Genomic DNA, 25422 nt, shown 5'->3' on the forward strand with positions numbered 1-25422 from the left:
TTATCAAAGGCAATCTAAATCTCTTTCCATTAGTGCAGGTAATTTAAAGACACTTTTCTCAAGGCATTTAAAATTATCTGAGAAGCTTAGAAAGAAATTAGTTTCATTGTAGCACGTTCTGTACTAATTACGCTAATTATAGATTATGGTCCTGTGGGATTCTCCACAAGTAGATTAAACATATCTGTTAAATAATTGTGTGACTTTAAAAATAAATCTGCCTCCATATTACCTTCATTTACCTCCATGAAATTTGTAACAAATAGAGCCAAGCATGAAACACAGTCAAATAGCTTTTGTAATATGTTCTATTTTTCTTCATGTGATGCTATGGACTTCATAGTAAAGGTAAACCTTTTGCTAAATTATTGGTTGGGTGTCATCTCAATAAAATGTTGAGATTTCACCCAACTGTAACCTACCGGTTGGATGAAGAGTGTACTCTTCGTTTTCCTCCTGTGTTTACACATGTGAAAGGAGGTGTCAGTACCTCCTACATGCTGAGGCTCTTCGAGTGACTCTAGGGCAATTGGAAAGGATACAAAAGGCCAACTGCTGAGAAGCATGTGGTCTTATAGGAGGGGTAAAGCACACCCCCACACAGCCATCAGAACGGTCACCAAGCCCTACTACCAACCATAATGGGATACCGTGTAAGACTTGCACATAAATACACTGCCAAGGAGTCTCGAGAGTGCAAGGCACATTAGTAGCTCTTAGGCACTATTGTATTACTTCTGATAATGTCTCAGTTGACAGGAGGAACCCACAAATGACCTGGAATAGGACAGGCTGATACATGCGTGAGCCAGATGCCGTGAGCTTAGCTGAAGAGCTAAGACACTTACGTGAATCGTGATGGCATTTCAGTGTATTAAATAGCCGTGTCATATGGAAACATGGGGAATAAACCCAAACTTATGTAAAGGGGGAAGTCAGATGTGAGCAAAGAATTTAAATATTAGAACCATTTCCCCCCCCCCCCCCAGAGTTATGTTGGCTGATTCCCTACCTATAGTTTTGAGGAGAGAAGACTGGTAAAATAGCCTGATGGCTGCAATCAGGTGATTAGTTCTAGCAAATTTAATATTCTGGACTTAATAGTACTTTTAGTTATATCTTATCAGATTTTTTCTATCTCCATATACTTAAAAAAAATCAGGGAGCAAAATTATGTCAATTATTTTAGATAATCATATATTAAACTCTTACAATGATGCATTGATGCAGTATGTCGATCGATACATAAAATTATAGAAACATTTGGAATGATATTATGTGATCACAGAGCTATAAAGTATCTGGTAACTAATATGGCTTTCCAATAATTGGATTAACTGAACAAAATTAGGTCTTATATATTCTGTGTGCACTGATGTATTACTTATGTTTCCTTTTCAAAGATGAGTCTAGGAGGTAATTTTCCGTAAAATTACAGAAATGGGATTTACAAAATTTGGCACATATTAATTTATGTATATTGCTGAGGTGAGAGAATTTCCTTATTCTAAATATAATTCAACATGGTACTCTGGCTTCTAACATGTGATTACTTGGTAACTCTTCAAAGCTAATACATGAGGTCCTGTGAAGATTGTGCCTGGAACTCATGATTTATAACCACCTATCCTGCCCATTATTAACCTAAGCACATAGCAATTATAACTGATAAAACAAAAAAGTTGTAGTTAGCAACATACAGACATCGTCAAAGATGAAATGAAAGCAAAACACACAATGGTAAAGCTTTACTTGGAATGATTGTCTTTGAAGTTCGCAGTCCTGGAAAGAGGCAGGGACAGCTTACGGTCAAAGCCCACAGAGACACAGGGACCAGAATGTTGCCTGATGGGACTTCTTGGGGCTCTAGCCAGACCCACTGCATGAGACAGCAATGAAAGGCAGAAAACAGTTGCACCTACTGCCCAGACTTGAATAAAGATGCCAGACCAAGACCCGAATGTCATCCGAGGACACGAGCCCTGAGCCACCATGACAAGGCTGAGAAACCCAGGGGTCTCAATGAAAACAATGGGGAAGCCCTTAGACAGGCTCGGTAAATCCAGAAATCAAAATACATCCACAGAGGGAAGCTTGAGACTGAGACTGGAAACCACATAAGGAAGCCTTCATCTAAAAAAAGGATTCCAACTAAACTCCCCAGAAAGAGAATTAACTTCCAACTAAGTAGAAATAATCATTCTGAAAATGACTGGAAAAGCACACTTAAGCATCTCACAGAGATAAAGCTGTTTTTGAGGAGCTCCTATGAAAAAGACAAGAAATGATAAAAATCAAAACAGGTAATACAAGACAGAAATGACAGGAAACAGACTTACCCGCTTATATTAAACAACTAAAAAACTTGAAAATGTATCAGACACCATGGTTTTTGCTGTGGCCTGGAAGTTACATGTTGAAACCCTAACCCCCAGGGTGATGGTATTAGGAGGTGGGATTTTGGCGACTTCCTCATGAGGGAATCAGTGCCCTGATCAGGGAGGCCCAGAGAGCTCCCTCACCCCTTCCACCAGGTGAGCTGGAGGCTGGGAGGCCCCTTCTGTGAACCCGAAAGTGAGTCTCACTGGACACACCAAATCTGCCAGCACCATGACCTTGGACTTCCCAGTGTCCAGAACTGCGAGAAAGAAACCTTTGTTGTTTATAAGCCACCGAGTCTCTGGTATTCTGTCAGAGCACCAAAATGGAGTAGGACAGTTTGCAGATGTTGGACAGTGGCGGTCAGGACAGTTCTCTCTGAGAGGCGGACACAAGAGGTGAGCCCCAGGACCGCCCCAGTTTGCTACTTGCAGAGAGTTTCGAAGGCCACGGTGAGGGAGCGGGGCCAACAAAGAGGCAGGGGTCCTCCCCGAGTTGAGAAGATATGGTTGGGAGTCCAAGGAAGAGCAGCCAACCTAAAGCTCACAGGCTAAAGCTCACCATTGAGGAGGCCACCACACGGGGAGAGCCCCGAGACGGCGGGAGGTGAGCCCCTCCTCACACCCCTGCACGCCGAGGCTCTACGTAAGAATCCGGTAAACCGTTAACTCTTACCGTGCTACTTATTTTTGAACAATGTGAAGACAAGTATCAAGGTCACATCAGTGGATGAAACACGAGATGCCGATAGGTCATCTGCTTCCACAAAGCGATGGGGAGAATTTCGGAACTGCCAGAGTTCCAGAGCGTTCCTGAAACTTCTTTCCTTCTGAAAAATCACAGTACTCGCTACAACTTTGGAAGACATTCGGTTCCCTCTGAATGGATCATAAACCCGCCTGAATCCAACAGCCAAATCGTTGCGTTCTTTTTTGAAGAAAATTGCTTATATAAAAGCAAACAATCTTCTGTAATGCAAAACCAGCCATTCGGAACTATGATACCACAGGAGGCGCTTATGACATAAAGCCACCTTATCTTCCAACAAAAGTTTAAAAAATATAGATATCTGACAAATTTTAAAAAGCTCTTGTGAAGTTGTGAAAAGGCATTACATTTTGAAAATAAGTAATGTGGTGTTTCTTACAGAAGAACTAACCATGCTCTGATTTATCTTCTAAAAATATGTCATGTCCTGGACATAGATATTAAAAAAATTTTAATATTTTAATATTTTATTAAGAAATTTTTATTCCTTGGAACAGGAAAAAACACTGATTAAAACTCGATTATTTTAGATCTTCACCCAGAGTGCTAACGTGGTACACTATAGCCATTGCATGCGAGCAGTGTGAACCCATAAAAATATTATAATTTATGAAAAAAGGAGTTAGGACACCCTGTAGCAGCAAGGAAATGGATTTTGCCAGCAACCACATGAGCTTAGAAGAAGCTCTTGAGTCTGGAATGAATCCTCAGCCCTTCAGTCCCCTTGAGACCCTGAACAGGGGACCAAGGTAGCCTGTGCCTGGACTCCTGACCCACAAAATCAATAATATAATAAATACGTATTGTTTGAAACTGTTGGAGTAAAAAATTTTCATGTACTCTTTTAACATAGTATAATCCAAGATTTTAAAATACTGTGTAGGGCCACAGGATCTCTGACTATGGAAAAAGTATCTTATATAAATCCTAAATTTATATATGAATACAAATATACAGTCATTTTATTTTTTATTTAAAATTTTTAATGTTTGTTTATTTTGGAGAGAGAGAGAGACAGAGCGTGAGTGGGGAGGGGCAGAGAGAGGGAGACACAGAATCCCAAGCAGGCTCCCGACTCTGAGCTGTCAGCACACAGCCCGACGTGGGGCTCGAACCCACGAACCGCGAGATCGTGACCTGAGCTAAAATCGGACGCTTAACCGACCGAGCCACCTGGGTGCCCCACAGTCATTTTGAATACTATCTATTCATTGGGGTGCCCGGGTGGCTCAGTCACTTGAGTGTTTGACTCTTGACTTTGGCTCAGGTCATGATCCCAGGATCGTGAGATCAAGCCCCGCGTTGGGCTCTACACCGACGCACTGAATGTGGAGCCTGCTTAAGATTCTCCCTCTCCATCCCTTTGGTTGTTCCTGCCCATGGAACGCACATGTACATGGTAAAAATAAGTCTAAAAATATGTCTCTCTAAAAATAAGTGAGTAAATGAGTGAATAGTATGTATTTGTCATATTTTGTAAATGCCCTTCTAGGATTCATCTCTGCTTCTGCAGTCAACTCAGAATGTGACCGTCAACGCACGCAACTCTGAAGGGGAGGTCACAGGCAGGTTAAAAGTGGGTGAGTCTAACCTCTTCACAGTGCTTTGCATGTGAGTGGTCCGTGGATAGTTGTGCTGAATGGATACACGTCTCTCTTCTGAAAAATTCACAGTTACTCATGAACAATTACAGTACGAGTTTTCTAAATATCATGCTGTGTTGACTGCAGAGAATAGTTGGCATCACGAGGGAGACAGTCTGAGATATTTTAAAGTTATTGCGATTCCAAGAAATAGAGGACCATTCAAGGTAGTAAAAGACACATGATTAGTACAGAACACAAAGGAATCTCAGAAACCAAAGGAAAGGAGCCAAAGTGTCTGGCCTCAAAAGAACAGAGACCAGGGGCTAAGAGCCAAAAGATTCTCTCTCGCTCTTCCTCTCCCCACCCCTCCTTCACCTTCCCTTTCTCCTCGCCCATGTACCCCTCCTTTCTACAGCATCTCTGCCCATTATTTTCACTTGGCCACATCGGTTCTAACTCTGTAGGACGTACAGGACCTCTCTGGTTCTTCATCTGATAGGCTGTGCTTCTCAACACCAGCCAGCGTGGTCTTTAGTTTCATGAATTCTAAAGTCACAATAAAGTACTCTAATTGGCCCAAGTAATGTGTGTAACCAACTGCCCGGGGGCAGCTATGTATCCTATCCAACCAGCTAAGACCAGAGAGTAAGCTCACCCAGCAGTGAGATCACACGAACTCTTGTACAGTGAGAAAAAAAGGATTACCGAGAAAGATCATAGGTGGAAGAAATGAGAAAAGAGCAAATCACCTAGTGAAAGGAATGTGTATCCATTCTCTATACTATCAGCAGTCTACACATGTGCCAAATCTAAGAAACTGAGTGGCCTTCTGGGTTATGGGAAAACAGATGAAAAGTGTCCCGCCAGCACAAACTGGTAACTTTCAACGTCTCTTTTCTACGAAACAGAATGTTACATTGGAAACTGCAGCCGTATATTAGCCTGATGATTCCTTTTTATCATGCTGATACACAAGTTCCATATTATATGTTCTGCTTTAATCTTCATAACTTACTTCTCTTTTGCTTAGAAGGTTGTTCGATCACTAAGTCCAGTGAGATTCTCAGTGGTTCCAGACATGAACCTGAGTTTATTCAGCGTACATGTTCTTGAAACGTGTCTAAGATCAAATCATATTTTCTTGAAAGATTATGTAGGATTATGATTTATCTTTACCATTATTTCACAGACTTCTTTGGCTCTAGCCTTTATATGTTTGAGGGATTTTTGCTCATCTTTTGTCATTCATTTGCCATTTGTTGGATGCCTACATGCAACTTTCTATATGCTGTCACATGTAAATAATATGTACGTACCCCTTAGGAGCTCCACAAGAAAAAGACTCCCTTTATATTCTTATAAAAATGATTTACTACAAATACTTATTTCCTCATTTAATTTTTTGTTGAATGTAGATTTTCATATATCGTACAACAGAGTTAGGGGCACCTGGGTGGCTCAATCCGTTAAGTTTCCGACTTCGGTCATGATCTCACAGTTCGTGGGTTCAAACCCTGCATCAGGCTCTGTGCTGACAGCTCAGAGCCTGGAGCCTTTTTCCAATTCTGTGTCTCCCTCTCTCTCTGCCCCTCCCCCACTGATGCTCTCCCCCCCACCCAAAAATAAACACTTTTTAAAATTTTTTAAAAATTTTAAAAAAAGAGAGTTAGATGTGATATAAATCTGCCTCCAATTCCATGAATGAAAAAAACTGAAGCAGTGAAAAGCGAATTTGCTCAAGAACACAGCTATTTAGCAGAACAAGCCAAACCAGGAGTTAGCAGGAATTAGTAGTTTAGCAGGAAAAGCAAACCCCAGGACTTCTCTCCCTCAGCCCGGAATGTACCACTCCCTCTCTCCAATCAGATTTCCTTAAATTATGGCACACCAGTTTCCTTAAATTATGGCCCTATTTCCTGCAAATATGGTTACCATTTTTGTCACCAAGGAATTTACTTAAAAAAAATTTAAAAAAATTTTTTCCCATTAGAATTACGTTGGTTTAAATTGTTCACCTTAAATCTTGAGTTTTAACCTGGGTGTTTCATGCTTGATATAATGTTAAAGCTGGTGGTTTTTCTTAAACCCTTGGTTGAAAAGCCTCTGCTATGTGGCGGACCCTGAAGCAGGGAATACTGCCCAGCTCACCGAGGGTATTTTCAAGTAAACGACTTCCGCAATCACAGCCGTTCCGGCCTCACGTTTCCGGGAAGAAGTTAAATGTAGCCAACCTGGACATTAAAATGTAATTTATGTGAACTAGCCAAATTCATCCCATGTAATGAAATGAATACTTGCTTATTACTAAACCACTGAAAACAATGGCAACCAGTACGGTCAAAACCAAAAGTCTTAAATCTCCAAAGAAGTCAAACACTGACATGAACAATAGCTAACACTCTAAATCCTTGAGCTGAAAGATACCAACTCATAGCAAAATAACGGGAAAACTTACTAACTGTGAGTTCAGCTCTGGTTGCCTACCAGTCATTTTCTTTTGATTTCAAATAACAGAGACGAATTCTGGTTAGCTTAAAAAAGTTTACACAGGAGGGCTGGTCGGGTTCGCCAGTACGGGTTTTCTGAGGACCTAGCCGGGCTGCAGCCAGTGGTTCCTGGGGAACCACCAGCTTTCCGGCAACTGGCAGTCGGTATAGAGTTTGATCAAGCAGGGCCGCTGGCCTCTCTGCCCTGCGATTTCTCTAGAGTTATGGTCACTACCAATCCAACTGGGGATTTTCAGCTAACAACCAAATGAACCCACTGGGGAGGCTGGTAATGTTTATGGCTCAATTTGGTCACCATCACGCAGACACCCAAATCATTTTCCTGGGTGCTGAAAGATGTCCTCTGTCACAATCACACTGTCTTAGATCCAGGTGTTCGAATAGCAAAGCTGAGAAGTAAGAATCTCATTAACCCATTAAGTTGGTTCGGGTTCTTGGAACTTATGCATAGCCATGGTAAGCTTCTGCAAAAGCCTTTGTATACCCAGAGCGTGACTAATATCGAGAATAGAAATGTAAAACAGAAGGATAAAGTGAATGTAGTCTTGCAGAGTTTCATGGACCCTCTATTAAGGAGGGAACAGCAGTGCACCTGCAGCCAAGATATCTTTGGGTGTAATGATTGAACTCAGCAGAAGAAACATCAGACGTGAGGTCAAAAATACCAGTGTTATCCCAGCTGCATGTTTCTCTGAGGTTACCTAGATATTGCTGCTTTGCAATCCTTCCCCAGGGAAAAGGAGACAGAGGACAGTGACTGCAAACCTGAAGACAGGGGACCTTCCGGTGCAGCACGCCCCAGGGAAGAGACACTCCAAACACAGCACAGGGTCGCAACAGGCTGTGGATGTAAGAATATCCTCGAGAGACCAAAGCAGGACAGTGACAGACATGTTTGACATTTCAGCCACTTGATTCGTGACCACCCTGCCCCCCAGGTTAGCAAATAAATTACTAAAGCACACAGCAAGTTCTGACAAGAGATTTGAAGTAAGGGTGATGCTCAGGGACCTTTTCTCCAGACTGGTGGGAATTCATGCACTTTTTCTCTTTAGCTTTGATCCTTTGGGCAGGGGTTTCTGCAGCCCCGTCGAAGAGAAATAACCAAGAGCCTTCTGTTTGCTGCCCAAGCGTGCCATCATTGCTCAAAGCTGAGGCCAACAAGTTTGTAATTGACCAAAGGTCTAGGAAAGTCATGACAGTAGTAATCAACACTATTCCAAGACAGGTCATAGCTCCTCTGGCTATGACCGAGACCCCTCCAAGATCTGGCCTGTGTAAAACACACAAAAAGAAAACTGTGATGACATCATCTGGAACTTTGGTTCAGCTCTCCTGAGCACCATATCCGCAGATGTTGCAGAAGAAATCCTGGAGTGAGCCTACGGAGACCTCGATAGAAGCACGAGTGCAAGAATACAGAGAATTCGATGCTAGATTGCATCTCAGAAGCGGACATTCTAGAATTCAAAAGAAGAGGAAGAGAATGACAGATGGGTGGGGAAGTGCCGGTCTCAGGGAGGGGAGGATGTCGATGGTGAATGGGTTGACACGGACCACTCTTCCCTGTAGAACAGCAAGCATTTGCCAAGAATCTGACCGGCACGCTCTCAGAGGGGAAATCCAAAACTTGTGTGCCTTCAGCACCCGGCAGATTCTAACCCGGAAAGACTTCCAGAAGCTCCACCTGGATTTTTCTCCAACTGAGGAACAAATAGTACTTCCCCCAGGAAACCCCAAAATTAAGTGTATTGAAATACCACCAGTGGGCCCAGAGACAAGTGATGCCCACTTAAGGACATCGAACGTTTTCATAAGAACCCAAGTCTAAAGAGGAGACAAAACCGGCAACTACAGTGGCTGGAAAGACAAACCAGAAACAGTAGGTTCGGAAGAAAACCTAAATGAATCCACTTTCCGGTCCCACAAAAAAAGACAAAGGGGCAGGGGCGCCTGGGTGGCTCACCCTGACTTCGGCTCAGGTCACGATCTCCTGGCTCATGGGTTTGAGCCCCGCACTGGGCTCTGTGCTGACAGCCCAGAGCCCGCTTTGGATCCTCTGTCTTTCTCTCTCTCTGCCCCTCCCCCAATAGCATGCGCTCGCTCGCCCTCTCTCCCAAAAATAAACATTTTGAAAGAAACTTCAAAAACTACTTAAATATCCAGATGTATGGGTGAACTGTTGAATAACCACAGTGCATCCGCGTGAATACCATGCATCTGTTAAAAAGAATAAGGAAGACGCCTATGAATTGATTCGGAGTAACTCCCGGGGCATATTTGGAAGCGATAAAAGTAAAGTGCAGAAGCTTACCTATTGTAGGCTACCTTCATGGAGTAGGAAAGGGCTAGAAGGAAAGATACATGTGTTTGCTCATTTGTGGGCAAAAGAAATAGAGGAAGCATAAGGCCGAAATAGAGAGACTGGCTCCCTGCCCGGCTGCCTGGGAAGAGGCTGGGGGGCCGGGACTGAGGCAGAGGGGTGAGGAGGGAATCACACATGCAATTAAAGCTGTCAGGGATTCTGTATGTCAGGAAAAACTTGGTTGTATTTTCACCGGAGAAAACCCTTCGGCCAATTTCACAAACTTAATTAGTCAGGTCCTAAAACCGTCCTTTATTTATTTCTTTCATTTTTCATTTCCTTCTTTGTACCAAAGCCGCTCATTAAAAATATTCCTTTACCAGATAGCTCTTGTTTTTTTTACCACCAAGGTAGAGTTTGAATTTCATCTCTTAGCTCCACTGCAGAAGAAGATTATTTGCTTGGCTGTAATCAGTGTCCAGCGAGGTTCATAAAAACAAGTAGAATATTAATAAAATCTAAAAGATTAATTAGAAACTCAGTTGTTTTAAGAGATGATTATCCCTGTGGTTATGGGCTAGGGAATGATGTTTTCTGAAGTGGAAACGTGTTTAAAGTTAACATTCGATGCCTCCTTGTTTTTAATAAAATGAAGACGGAATTCTATTCACTTCTGAGCCTTTCCTCTAGTATTTCCCTCTCCCTGGCATGCCTCATTCTCCCTTCATCAGGGAGATGGAAAGTGTTTCTTCAAGGTCAGCTCAGACATCATTTCCCCAGGGTGCCATTCCTGACCCACAAGGACAGACCATGGATTCCGGGTTCTCATTAAACACGGCCCATGCTTGTATCATAGCGCTTACCAAATTGTCCTGAAACTAGGTTTATATGCTTTGCTTTTCAGTGCACTAAGTTGTGAGCTATATCCCACTTGTTTATATATCCAAGGTTCTTAGCACAAAACCTTGAACATAAAAAAACATGCCATAAATATGTGCTGAGTGGTACACTCAGTTTTTTACATTTTTTAAAGTTTATTATTATTATTATTATTTTTAGTAATCTCTACACCCAACGTGGGGCTCCAACTCATGACCCTATGATCAAGAGTCATATTTTTGCATTTTCTTTTTCTTAAGTTTGTATCTTTATTTTTGAGAGAGAGAGAGAGAGAGAGAGAGAGAATTCCAAATAGGCTCCACACTGTCAGTGCAGAGTCCGATGCGGGGCTTAAACTCAGAAACCATGGGATCATGACCTGAGCCGAAGTCAGACGCTTAACTGACTGAGCCACCCAGGCGCCCCTGCATTTACTTTGACTTGAGTAAGGGTTTATATGGTTTCCCTACTCATGAAAATTATGCAACTAAACTCGTTGAACATTTCGTCACCATATATGAAACAATGGTTACAGAAAAAAAAAAATCGTGTCGTTTAACCCTTTTTACTTAATCAAGCCCCCTAGAACTGTTATACAAGTCTCCAATAAGCTAAACAGTGAAGTCTTACTGGAGAAATTATTCCAGGTTTTTTTTCCCCCTTTCAATTTTAAATTCAGATAACTTAATATTCATCATTTAATGCAAATCAGTACTTATATGATAAATGTCTAAGGTATATCCATGATCCAGAAGAGATAAATGGTACCACTGAATCCCTGAGTGACTGAGTCTGGGTGAAAGTGCAGATGAGCAAAAATATAGGCCACTATCCAAAAAATGAAGTCAGGTTTCCTTAAGAGAAAGAAGATTAAGACATAGAGGGAAAATGGAGAAATGTGGTCCACTTTATAACTGTCCTACACATACACACAGACGTAGGTAAATGAAGGCTTTTGCAGTATTGATTAATGAAGTAACGTAAGAGTATGTTGGTGACCATATCCAAAACTGTTTAATGTATCCACTGAAGAGCTTCTATTTAATTTCTAGTTATGTATCCCTCAACTTTAATGAGTAGTGGGAGTGATACAGGAACACTCAAAGACTGTAAGATGTCCATATTCTCAGTACATTTACTCTCCCAGATAAGAATATAAAGCAAACCTACAAAAGAATTAGGGAACGCGTGTAGTTCCTTGAGCGAATGCTCGGAGCTGTGTTCTGGAGAGATTAATCCGTTATGCTCCAGGGTTAGAAAGATTGGAAACACAAAGAATTAAGAGACATAAAATGGTGAATGCCTGAGTGTGGGCAAGGGAAGTGGAACAAGGTCGCATATGCTCTTGAGGGCACAGCATCCCCGGTCCCCGGGCACGTGGGAACACTCACCAAACCTTGTGAGTCTAAAGGGAGTCTAAAGCAGTGAGTCCACAGCTCACACAAGAAGATGAAACTGGGACAGGAAAGTGTTGCTGTTGTCACTGAAATACAAAGAAGGAGGGAGTGAAAAAGATGACAAAAACGCCATAAGAGAATCTGAGTAGGATTCATCTTCTGGGCTGGTTTTGGCCATTAAAGTCAGCCATTCTTTTTTTTTTTTTTTCTGTTTTAGATTTCAGATTTATTTATTTTATTTTATTTTATTTTATTTTATTTTATTTTTATTTTATTTTAAATATGAAATTTATTGTCAAATTGGTTTCCATACAACACCCAGAGCTCATCCCAAAAGGTGCCCTCCTCAATACCCTTCACCCACCCTCCCCTCCCTCCCACCCCCCATCAGCCCTCAGTTTGTTCTCTGTTTTTAAGAGTCTCTTATGCTTTGAAAGTGAGCCACTCTTAAAATGGTCATTCATGGGGCGCCTGCGTGGCTCAGTCGGTTGAGCGTCCAACTTTGGCTCAGGTCATGATCTTGTGGTTCCTGAGTTTGAGCCCCGCGTCAGGCTGGCTGCTGTCAGTGCAGAGCCCGCTTTGGATCCTCTGTCCCCCTCTCTCTGCCCTTCCCCCGCTCACGCTCTCTCTCAAAAGTAAACATTAGATAAAAATGGTCTTTCGCAAACCTCACGTTTCAGAATATAAAATCCTTCGTTGGCTAATACTCAAAAGATTACAAATTTACATAAGCTGAGTAGACAAATTATGTTATTTTTGGCTAGTTTTAACTTGAAAAACTTCACTTTTAAATGATTTATTCTTTTATGTGACATAGATTAACGCTTTCGTGTTCTTTTTAATTTTTTTTTTTAATTTGAGTATAGTTGACAAACAGGGCTACCTTTGGGTCAGGTGTACAACCTAGTGAGTGATTCAGCACCTCCATACATTTGTGCTTTGTAGATTAGCATGTATTCGACATAAATTAATTTTAACAATATCATAGATTTAGGCTCAGAACGTAAAAAGTTTAATCACAAAATTTTTAAAAAATACTGTTGGTAACGGATTTTGTATATTTAGTAATTTGGTATTGCTGGGTGATGTGGCCTGTGTAAAAAGAGATTTTGACACTACGTATAGTAAACACTTCATAACAAACTGTTTTAATGAATCATGCAGGTCCCAAAATGGTAGAGGTCCAGAGTCAACACTTCCAGATCAACTCCAAGGATGGCAAGCCACTCTTTACTGTCGATGAAAAGGAAGTTGTGGTTGGTACAGATAAACTTCGAGTAACAGGTGTGTGATAACTTTTTCCTTAATTGAGATATAATTCATAGATAACATTAGTTTCAGGTGAACAACATAATGATTTGATATATGTATATATTGTGAAATGGTCCCCCGGTAAGTCTAGTTAATGTCGATCACCACACGGAAGTTTTTTTCTAGTGACAAGAACTTTTACTTTTTTATTTTAATTGCAGTGTAGTTAACATACAATGTTTCCGTGTGTGTATGTGTGTGTGTGTGTGTGTGTGTGTGTGTAGGTTCTTTAATGTAGTGCTCTTTATCTGTTTATTTTTTAAAAACTTTTAGTTAGTCACCATGTAGTGCAATATTGGTAGTAGAATTCAGTGATTCGTGTTATGTTAGGTTCAAGATCTATTCTCTTAGCAACTTTCAAATATCTAATACAGCATTGTTAACTCTAGTCACCATGCTGTACATCATATCCCTAGGACTTAGGGATATTTTATAACTAGAAGTTTGTCCATTTTGACCCCCTTCACCCATTTTGCCCAACCCCATCTGCTGCCTCTGGCAACCATCAATATGTTCTCTGTATCTATGAGTTTGGTTTCTTTTTTAGATTCTACATGTACGTAAGATCACACAGTATTTGTCTTTCTCTGACTGACTTCACTTAGCATAATTCCCTCATGGTCCATCCATATTGTTGCAAATGGCAAGATTTCCTTCTTTTTTATGGCTGAGTTATATTCCATTGCATATATAAATATCACATTTTCTTTATCCATTTATACGTAGGAAATCTAGAGAAAAACAAAATCCCATAGAATACACTTCCACAAAAGCATATTTTACTTTTGGCAAGCTTACTCTGGAAGTTGTCAGGCAGGTAAGAAAAAGTAGTTGAATTTGTTGACTCTTCTTCGTAATGTTTGCTTTTTTGATTCTTGATACTCTCCTGGAAGAATGAAATCCTCCTCATAAATCTTTGCTTACTCTTTTCTTCCACCATATTGTTACCCTTTATCTCTTTCCAATTAGGGTAACCCGAAGACTTATAAATTCCTCTGTCATCTGTATGATATTCAAGTATCTCTTTTCCATATGGTTTTGCAAAAGAACCTTCTCCAGAGTTTCTTTTATTCTCATTGTATCAAGCACTTGGAGTCCTTCTATTGCTACAAAAAATTGTCTCTCTTGGAAATAAAGATTGGGTGGGATTCTTATAAGAATCACTTTTAGGACTGAAAAAAAAGCAATTTTGTGAAAGAAAAAATGTCCAGAACTTGTGTGAAATTTACCTGCTGAGCTTCTATAAAAATGTAATGAGAAAGACAGTAGTTAAATTCATCCCAGCACTTTTCTGTACTATTCTGAAAAACAATGGCAACCTTATTCTCTCACACATTATTACCAATACTCATAAATGAAAACTGCCTTAAGAAGCAGACTCAGGAGGCCGCTAAGATGGCAGAACAGCATGGAAGTTTTTTGTGTGTCTCGCGTCCATGAAACACAGCCAGACCAACACTAAACCATCCCGCACACCTAGAAAACTGATCTGAAGATTAACACAACAATATGTACAACCTAGACCACAGAATTCAGCAGGTATGCGGTGCGGAGAGGAGAACTTGGGGAGAGAGAAGCCACGGAGGGCAGAGAGCTGCTTTTGCATGTGGAGAGAGGACGGAGACAGTGGGGAGAATACGGTAAAAGCACTCCCTGCCAAAAACAGCTGGAGAGACAGTGGAAAATTGGAAACGGCCACAGGGACTAAACTAAAAAGGGAGAAAGGAGAGGGTTTAAATTCCATTAAGACTGTAAACAAGGGGACTGTAAACAAGCTAGTAAACAAGCTGCAACTCCACGGCTCCATACCTGGCGGTGCTTTGGTGGGAAGGACGAATCCGCAGGAGCAGAGTGAGATCTGAGCGGTTCTCAGGCCACGTGGGGAAAAGCGGTTCCACTGCTGGAAGGAGATTTGGTAGAGGCTGTGAGGCAACCTGGGCCCAGCAGACCCCAGAGAATGGCCACATTCGCTGGTGCTGGAACAAGATCGTTAAGGGTGAAGCCTGGTGCCAGGTGTGTGTTGTGATTGTCGGTAATCCCTGAAATCCCTCTCGAACATTTTCTGGGGCGGGCTGGCACACAGCCGCAGTCTCTGGGCATCGGCAGCAGCAGGGTCCTGCAAACGTTCCTGCCATTGCTCGGTGAGACCCTCCCACAGAGGGGTGGAATGGGTCAAAGCTGCAGTCCTTGGGAAGTAAGAGGCCAGGGAAAACAACCGCATCTGAGATAAAACTCGGAAGAGAGGTACTGCCTGGGGCCTGGTCACAGACAGTGAAAAACCGGGGAGTGGACGAGAGCTGAAGACAGAGGACGGGTGTGTGATTGCTGATTGGGAAGAACAGACTTCCGATACTAGAGACTGGGTAGCTGGGTGACGCCATTTTCACCGCTTCTGTGCATGCGCATATGCACCTACAAGCGCCACAACAATCCACCCCAGTAGGCTAGCAGCGCCATCTAGTGGAGAACGGAGACATTACACTGAGCCCGCCCAACTGGGCCAACCTCGCTCTTCAAGAATAGAAGTCTCACTGCCTATTTGGTTTATGGATTATAAAGTGCTTCATAGTCTGGCTCCTAGGGGAAAACAAAGTAATTCCAGTCATATTTCAGTCTGTTAGCAGATCCATCTATTCACTTTTCTTTATTTTTTCTTTTTTTCTCTTTTTCATTTGTTTTATTTTTCTTGAATACAGTAAGAGAAAAAATTCATTTTTATTTTCAATTTTCATTTAAAATACTTTTGTTTTTACTATATTTTTACTTTTGTGTAATTTTTTTCAAATTCTATTTTACTTCCATCATTTCATTTTAGTATACTTCAGTGTATTCATTTTTTCAAATTTTCAAACGATTTCCTTTTTTTTTCTTCTTTACCCTTTTTTCTCTAATCTTTCAAGCCCCTTTCAACACCCAGACCAAAACACACCTAGTATCTAGCATCATTTATTCAATTTTTGTGTGTGTGTTTTTAATTTTTTAATTTTAATTTTTCCTACCTCATTAATTCCTTTTCTGCCTTCAAAGTGACAAAATGAAAGAATTCACCCCAAAAGAAAGAGCAGGAAGAAACGACAACCAGGGACTTAACCAACGCAGATACAAGCAAGATGTCTGAACCAGAATTTAGAATCACGATAATGAGAATACGGGGTGGAGTCAAAAATAGATTAGAATCCCTTTCTGTGGAGATAAAAGAAGTAAAACTAGTCAGGATGAAATAAAAAATGCTATAACTGAGCTGCAATCACAAATGGATGCCGCGGTGGCAAGGATGGATGAGGCAGAACAGAGAATCAGCGATATATAGGGCAAAGTTATGGAGAATAACGGAGCAGAAAAAAAGAGGGAGATTAAGACAAAAGAGCATGATTTAAGAATTAGAGAAATCAGTGACTCATTAAAAAGGAACATCAGAATCATAGGGGTCCCAGAAGAGGAAGAGAGAGAAATAGGGGTAGAAGGGTTATGTGAGCAAATCATAGCGGAAAACTTTCCTAACCTGGGGAAAGACACAGTCATCAAAATCCAGGAAGCACAGAGGACCCCTATTAGACTCAACAAAAACCGACCATCAACAAGGCATATCATAGTCAAATTCACAAAATACTCAGGCAAGGAGAGAATCATGAAAGCAGCAAGGGAAAAAAAGTCCTTAACCTACAAGGGAAGACAGATCAGGTTTGCAGCAGACCTATCCACAGAAACTTGGCAGGCCAGAAAGGAGTGTCAGGATATATTCAATGTGCTGAATCAGAAAAATATGCAGCCAAGAATTCTTTATCCAGCAAGGCTGTCGTTCAAAACAGAAGGAGAGATAAGAAACTTTCGCAGACAAACAAAAATTAAAGGAGTTTGTGACCACTAAACCAGCCCTGCAAGAAATCTTAAGGGGAATTCTCTGAGGGGAGAAAAGATGAAAAAATAAATGCATAAATAAATAAAGACCAAAAGAAATGAAGATTAGAAAGGACCAAAGAACACCTCCAGAAACTCCAACTCTACAAGCAACATAATGGCAATAAATTCATACCTTTCAGTACTCACTCTAAACATCAATGGACTCAGGGCTCCAATCAAAAGACATAGGGTAACAGAAAGGATAAGAAAACAAGATCCATCTATATGCTGTTTACAAGAGACCCACTTTAGACCTAAAGACACCTTCAGATTGAAAGTAAGGGGATGGAGAACCATCTATCATGCTAATGGTCAACAAAAGAAAACTGGAGTAGCCATACTTATATCAGACAATCTAGACTTTAAAATAAAGACTGTATCAAGAAATGCAGAAGAGCATTGTATCAAAATCAAGGGGTCTGTCCACCAAGAAGACCTAACAATTGTAAACATTTATGCACCAAATGTGGCAGCACCCAAATATATAAATCACTTTATCACAAACATAAAGAAACTCATTGATAGTAATACCATAATAGTAGGAGACTTCAACACCCCATTCATAGCAATAGACAGATCATCTAATCAAAATATCAAGAAGGAAATAATGGCTTTGAATGACACACTGGACCAGATGGACTTAACAGATATATTCAGAACATTTCATCCTAAAGCAGCAGAATATACATTCTTCTCCAGTGCACATGGAACGTTCTCCAGAATAGACCATATACTGGGACACAAATCACCCTAAGTAAGTAAAAAATGATTGAGATCATATCGTGCATATTTTCAGACCACAACGCTATGAAACTTGAAATCAACCACAAGAAAAAATTTGGAAAGGTAACAAATACTTGGAATCTGAAGAACATCCTACTAAAGAATGAATGGGCTAACCAAGATGTTAAAGAGGAAATTAAAAAGTATATGGAAGCCAATGAAAATAACACCACAACACAAAACCTCTGAGATGCAGCAAAGATGGTCCTAAGAGGAAAGTATATAGCAATCCAGGCCTTCCTAAAGAAGGAAGAAAGATCTCAGATACACAACCTAACCTTATGCCTTAAGGAGCTAGAAAAAGAACAGCAAATAAAACCCAAAACCAGCAGAAGAGAGGAAATAATAAACATTGGAACAGAAATTAATGCTATTGAAACCAAAAACCAGTAGAACAAATCAATGAAACCAGAAGCTGGTTCTTTGAAAGAATTAACAAAATTGATAAACCACTAGCCAGTTTGATCAAGAAGAAAAAGACCCAAATAAATAAAATCAAGAATGAAAGAGATCACAACCAACACAGCAGAAATAAAAACATTAATAAGAGAATATTATGAGCAATTATATGCCAATAAAATGGGCAATCTGGAAGAAATGGACAAATTCCTAGAAACATATACACTACCAAAACTGAAAAAGGAAGAAATAGAAAATTTGAACAGACCCATAACCAGTAAGAAAATCGAATTAGTAATCAAAAATCTCCCAAAAAACAAGAGTCCAGGGCCAGATGGCTTTCCAGGGGAATTCTACCAAACATTTAAGGAAGAGTTAACACCTATTCTCTTGAAGCTGTTCCAAAAAATAGAAATGGAAGGAACACTACCAAACTCATTCTATGAAGCCAACATTACCTTGATTCCAAAACCAGACAGAGACCCAAATAAAAAGGAGAACTATAGACCAATTTCCTGATGAACATGGATGCAAAAATCCTCAACAAGATAGTAGCCAACTGGCTCCAACAACACATTAACAAAATTATTCACCATGACCAAGTGGGGTTTATACCTGGGATGCAGGGCTGGTTCAGTATGCACAAAACAATTAACATGATTCATCACATCAATAAAAGAAAGGACAAGAACCATATGATCCTCTCAATAGATGCAGAGAAAACATTTGACCAAATACAGTATCCTTTCTGGAAAAAAAAAAAACCCTCAAGAAAGTAGGGATAGAAGGATCATACTTAAAGATCATAAAAGCCATATATGAACAACCCAACTCTAAAATCATCCTCAATGGGGAAAAACTGAGAGCTTTCCCTCTAAGGTCAGGAACAAGACAGGGATGTCCACTCTCCCCACTGTTATTCAACATAGTATTGGAAGTCTTGGCCTCTGCAATCAGACAACACAAAGAAACAAAAGGCATCCAGATTGGCCAGGAGGAGGTCAAACTTTCACTCTTCGCAGATGACATGATATTCTATATGGAAAACCCTAAAGATTCCACCAAAAAACTGCTAGAACTGATTCATGAATTCAGCAAAGTTGCAGGATATAAAATCAATGCACAGAAATCCGTTGCATTCCTATACACCAACAGTGAAGCAACAGAAAGAGAAATCAAGGAATTGATCCCATTTACAGTTGCACAAAAAACTATAAAATACCTAGGAATAAATCTAACCAAAGAGGTGAAAAATCTATACACTGAAAACTGTAGAAAGCTTATGAAAGAAATTGAAGAAGACACAAAAAAATGGAAAAAGATTCCATGCTCCTAGATAGGAAGAACAAATATTGTTAAAATGTTGATACTCCCCAAATTAATCTACATATTCAATGCAATCCCTATCAAAATAACACCAGCATTCTTCACAGAGCTAGAACACATAATCCTAAAATTTGTATGGAACCAGAAAAGACCCTGAATAGCCAAAGCAATCTTGAAGAAGAAAACCAAGGCAGGAGGCATCACAATCCCAGACTTCAAGCTATACAATAAAGCTGTAATCATCAAGATAGTATGGTACTGGCACAAGAACAGACACTCAGATCAGTGGGACAGAATAGAGAACCCAGAAATGGACCCACAAATGTATGGCCAACTAATCTTTGACAAAGCAGGAAAGAATATCTAATGGAATAAAGACAGTCTCTTCAGCAAGTGGTGCTGGGAATACTGGACAGCAACATGCAGAAGTATGAACCTAGACCACTTTCTCACACTGTACACAAAAATAAACTCAAAATGGATGAAATACTTAAATGTAAGACAGGAAGCCATCAAAATCCTCGAGTCGAAAGCAAGCAAAAACCTCTTTGATCTTGGCTGCAGCAACTTCTTACTCAACACGTCTCCAGAGGCAAAGGAAACAAAAGCAAAAATGAACTGTAGGGACCTCATGAAAATAAAAAGCTTCTGCACAGGGAAGAAAACAATCAGGAAACTAAAAGGCAACTGACAGAATGGGAGAAGATATTTGCAAACAACATATCAGATAAAGGGTTAGTATCCAAAATCTATAAAGAACTTATCAAACTCAACACCCAAAAAACAATCCAGTGAAGAAATGGGCAAAACACATGAATAGACACTTCTCCAAAGAAGAAATCCAGATGGCCAACCAATACATGAAAAATGCTCAACATCACTCAGCATCAGGGAAATCCAAATCAAAACCACAATGAGATACCACCTCACACCTGTCAGAATGGCTAACATTAACAACTCGGACAACAACAGACGTTGGCGAGGATGTGGAGAAAGAGGATCTCTTTTGCATTGTTGGTGGGAACGCAAGCTGGTGCAGCCACTCTGGAAAACAGTATGGAAGTTCCTCAAGAAATTAAAAATAGAACTACTCTATGACCCAGCAACTGCACTACTAGGTATTTATCCAAGGGGTACAAGTGTACTGTTTCGAAGGGACACATGAACCCCCATGTTTATAGCAGCACTATCAACAGTAGCCAGAGTATGGAAAGGGCCCAAATGTCCATCAGTAGATGAACGGATAAAGAAAGTGGTATATACATACATTCAATGGAGTATTACTCGGCAATCAAAAAGAATGAAATCTTGCCATTTGCAACCACGTGGATAGAACTGGAGGGTATTATGCTAAGCGAAATTAGTCAGAGAAAGACAAATATCTATAACTTAACTCATATGAGGACTTTAAGAGACAAAACGGAGGAACATAAGGGAAGGGAAACAAAAATAACATAAAAACAGGGAGGGGGACAAAGCATAAGAGACTCATAAATATGGAGAACAAACAGAGGGTTACTGGAGGGGTTGTAGGAGGAGGGGTGGGCTAAATGGGTAAGAGGCACTAAGGAATCTACTCCTGAAATCATTGTTGCACTCTATGGTAACTAATTTGGATATAAATTAAAAAAAATAATTTTAAAAACTAACAAAGAAAACATAGAAGCAGACTCAACCCTAGTATAAAGTCTTATGTAGTGTGTAACTCCTCACAAAACAAACTACAAGAATCATACCTATGTTGCAGCATATACTAAGGCAATAGGGTCTGTGGTTTTCTTACTAAAATAAAGGACATTAGGAAATCTACTTAAAGGACATTGATTGTTTCCTAATAAAGAAATGGCTAGAAAGTCCAAGTGCCTCAGTCATCAGAAATCTATCTCAGGGGTGCTGGGTGGCTCAATCAGTTAAGTGTCTGACTCTTGATTTTGACTCAGGTCATGATCTCATAGTTCATGAGTTCAAGCCCTGTGTCAGGCTCCAGGCTGACAGTGGGAAGCCTGCTTGAGATTCCCACCCCTCCTCTGCCCTACCCTCAAAATACCCTCCCCTACCCTCAAAAATAAATAAATAAACTTCAAAAAAAAAAAAAAGAAAAAGAACTCTACTACTGCTAGTACAAAGCATATTGGCTTTTTAGATCTAGATTCTGTTCCTGTCTCAACGATTACTAGCCACATAACCTCAGGCAAGTTGATCTCTTTTGGCTGTTTCCTCATTTTTAAAAGTGGATTGATGATCCCTACCATACTAACATTGCTAAATTAAGTGGATCAGTATATACAGAGGACAGCAGAGGTCTTGATAAAGTATTATGGCACTGCAGGGCAATGAAATCTGTAGGGAAAACAGCCTAAAAAAACAGGAGAGATTGCTTCAAACCCAAGCCATCCTACACAGGGCATCCCTTAAGTGAAATTTTTCTTAGCGTAGGACTCCTTCCAGGCCTTGATGTTAATTTTAGTGGAAGAGGTGAAAAAAATTGATAAGCACCTATATTATTTATTACCAGCATATATGTATCAATCACCTGGAGGGCTTATTAAAATATATATTGTTGGGCTTCATTCCCCAAGTTTCTGATTCAGCAGGTGTGGAATGGGACATGAAAATCTGCATTTCCTATGAGTTGTCAGGTAATGCTGCTGTTCCAGGGACCACAGGCTGAGAACCACTCCCTACACTAATCTGACCAGAGTCAGTGGGAAAAACCTGTTGGTACCAGATAGATGCTGTCTCTGGCACACACATTTAAGTTAGCCTTTTTATTTATTTTTTAATTTCTTTAATTTCTTTTTATTATTGGGGGGGGGGAGTTCGCACACACAGGAGGGGCAGAGAGAGAGAGAGAGAGAGAGAGAGAGAGAATCCCAAGCAGGCTCCACGCTGCCCACACAGACCCTGATGTGGGATTCGATCTCACAGACTGTGAGATCATGACCTGAGCTGAAACCAGGAGTCAGACCTTAACCCACTGACCCACTCAGGCGCCTTTAAGTTAGCCTTTTTAAAGATAAGTTATGTTCTTCTTCTTTTTCATAATTATTTTTGTCTCATATAGTTTTCTTCTAAGCCCCTCTGCTCCCCAGTGAAACTAACTGGGGCAAATATACTGTACCTGTAATTTCTGAATACTTTCCTTGTCATTATGCCTTTAAAACAATACGGAGTTCTCCTCACCAGGGCAGCTAGGAGTGGTGACTGCATGAACAGTGACATTTCGACCCAGACCTTGACTCTTCTCAGCTTTTCAGTATGTTCTTAGCTTCCCTAAATTTGCGGTTAAAGCAATGCAAGGAGTCGTACAATTCTGACTTCTCTCCTTGTTTTTTTCTAAGGTCTGATTCCCTCTCTGTGTCATATAACTTAAACTTTCCCAGCCTTAACACTACTGACGTCTTGGGCTGGATAGTATCTTTGGTATATGTGTGGGGGTATCTGTGCAATGCGGCGTATTCAGCAGCGTCCCTGACCTTCAGCCATCAATCCAGCAGCATTCTTTCCCTGGGAGTTATGATAACCAAAATGTCTCCAAACATCGCCAAAACTTTTCGGAAGGATGACGGCGTTGCCAAATCACCTCTGGTTGAGAACCACCTGTCTAACTTAACCCTGCGCCGTTTCTCTGGACTTACATCCACATTGCCTTCCTGTGTACTGCCAGCTAGAAATGAAGCTAAATGCCTATAGTACAAAATAATTAAGACACACTTCCTTTCACGTGACATTTATATTTTAACTGGAGAGCTGTTACCACAAATTAATTGGTTGGACACAGTCTGCTAAGGATTGTAACAGATGTTTGGGCCAAGGGCTACAGGAGCAGCCTGCACAAGGACGTCAGTTGTGCCAGAGTGTGATGGGAAGAGACACGGAGTAGGTCGGACGGGGTTTCTCAAGGAAAGAGGGATTTGAGGTGGTCCTAGAGAAATGTCTAGAGGTCTGTCAGGAAGAAAAAGTAAGATTCATCATTCTGAACAGAGTGTAGAGCGTGAAGGGCTATTAATAGACGATTGTTAAAAATAAGAGTGGATGACACTCTGAGAGCCAGACCGAGTTCCAGTCCCAGCTGCTCACGGAACAGCTATGTGACCTGGCTCATGTCTCACCTGTCCGCACTTCACGATACATACAGCCCCACGCATCTCTACCCCGGGTCTTCCATTGACTGGAGGACAGTGGACAGAGCGCAACCAGGCAGAGACAGATTGGTCGTGAAATTCAATTGTGACTCTTGCAAAAGATGCAGGGCTCCAGAAGTCAAAAGTGGCACAGAAATACTGGAGCCACTGACAAAACCAGTAACAAAAGAAGACCTGGGAAGTCAGACTTGCCGGCCGCTGAAGAAGTGAAAGTGAACCGAGAAGGTGACCTGGCGGGTACTCCAAAGATCAATAATGTTACTGATGGTCAAAAGATGACATTATTCACCTTTGGGGAGCGTGGCAGTGCCATCGGTTTGACCGTCACGATGGTTTTACTGCCTCTGTAAACCTTGTGAACAATGTCATGTTGTGTCACTGTGATAGGCAAAATTCTAAGAATGAGACCCCCAGCGACCTTGCCCTTGTAAAATCCCCTCACCTCTGAGCGTGGAAGGAAGCTGTGAATATGATAAGATACCACTCCCGTGATTATGTTATTTCTGTGGCAAAAGGGAGTCCGTCTATCTGAGGATCCATTCTCAGTGGCCTACTCTAATCACATGGGTTCTTTATAAGCAGAGAGTTTTCCGTGACTGGTGGTATACAGGGAAACCAGAGAATTTGAAGTGCTAAACGGGTTCTCTGTTGCTCTATGAAGACGGAGAGGGCCATGTGACAGGAAATGTGGCGCCTTCTAGAATCTTAGGTGCTAGGCTGACAGTGGGAAAATAGGGCCTCACCCCTAAAACCACGTGGAACTCTCTTCTGCCAACAGCCTGACTGGGCTTGGAACAAGATTCTTACCCGGAGACTCCAGAAAAGAGCCCTGTGTGGCTGACTCCTTGACTTTGCCCTCGTGATGCCTTGAGCATAAAATCCAACCAAGCCCACTGGGTAGGACTTCTGACCAAAGGACTGTGAGCTAACAAGTGGTTACTGTTCTAAGCAGTGAAGTTTGTCACAATTTGTGACACAGAAATAGAAAATTAATACAGCCATCATATAATTCCAACTGTGTTGGAAAAAGTGCACCGCAGGACAAAACTTGAGTTATTCTTTGTTTATTTGCTGTGAATTCGTAGTTGTTATAGTTAGAACTAAGTTTTGTTAAATATAAAACACAATAAGCATATTTTTATAAACATTAATTTTTAAAGATCCATTTCCATTAAAGCTTCCTTCCACTACTTACTACAAAATTTTGGTCTTGTTTTAAATGGATCCACTCCAGGTAGCCTTTGGAGTTTCCTGGAGCAGAAGCAGCAGCGGCTGAGAGCCAAGGAAAGAAGGCTGATAGGAGAGACAGAGCCAATTTCACTCTGGGGACTGGGAAAGAAAATGAAATGCTTTGCTTCGCTTTTCTCTCTCCTGGTCTCTTGCATGGCTGCCCAAAGCATGGGATTACAGAGGAGAGATCAAGTGGTTCTTTATTTAACGTAGTACACTCCAAATATCTGACTGGTGCTAAATCCTGATCTTGACTCTTGCGTAAAGAAATGGTTTCTTTCCATTACCTTTGTCTTCAGAACTCCAAGAATAAAATGAAACCTCTTTAATTCTTAAGCAGATTCCATTTGCAGAAGATATGACTTTTTATGTAGAAAATCTTCTAAGGATTCAACCAAAAAAGCTGCTGGAACTAAGCAGCAATTTCAGTACAGTTTCAAGATGTAAAATCAACATACAGAAATCAGTTGCATCTCTATACACTGACGATGAAACATCTGAAAAAGA

General features: G+C 40.8%; 1 protein-coding gene across 5 annotated transcripts in view; it reads left to right on the forward strand.

Annotated features, from left to right (window-relative positions):
• The window catches only part of SGCG (sarcoglycan gamma), a 132305-nt gene that overhangs the window by 82417 nt on the left and 24466 nt on the right, over nt 1-25422 (forward strand). For all 5 annotated transcript variants that reach the window (XM_053207394.1, XM_027064536.2, XM_027064535.2 and 2 more), the window contains exons 4-5: nt 4640-4727; nt 12986-13105. In XM_053207394.1, the coding sequence (XP_053063369.1) occupies nt 4640-4727; nt 12986-13105 (208 nt within the window). The remainder of the gene's footprint in view (nt 1-4639; nt 4728-12985; nt 13106-25422) is intronic.

This window comes from Acinonyx jubatus, chromosome A1 (assembly GCF_027475565.1).
Source record: "Acinonyx jubatus isolate Ajub_Pintada_27869175 chromosome A1, VMU_Ajub_asm_v1.0, whole genome shotgun sequence".
NCBI classification, from domain to species: Eukaryota; Metazoa; Chordata; class Mammalia; order Carnivora; family Felidae; genus Acinonyx; species Acinonyx jubatus.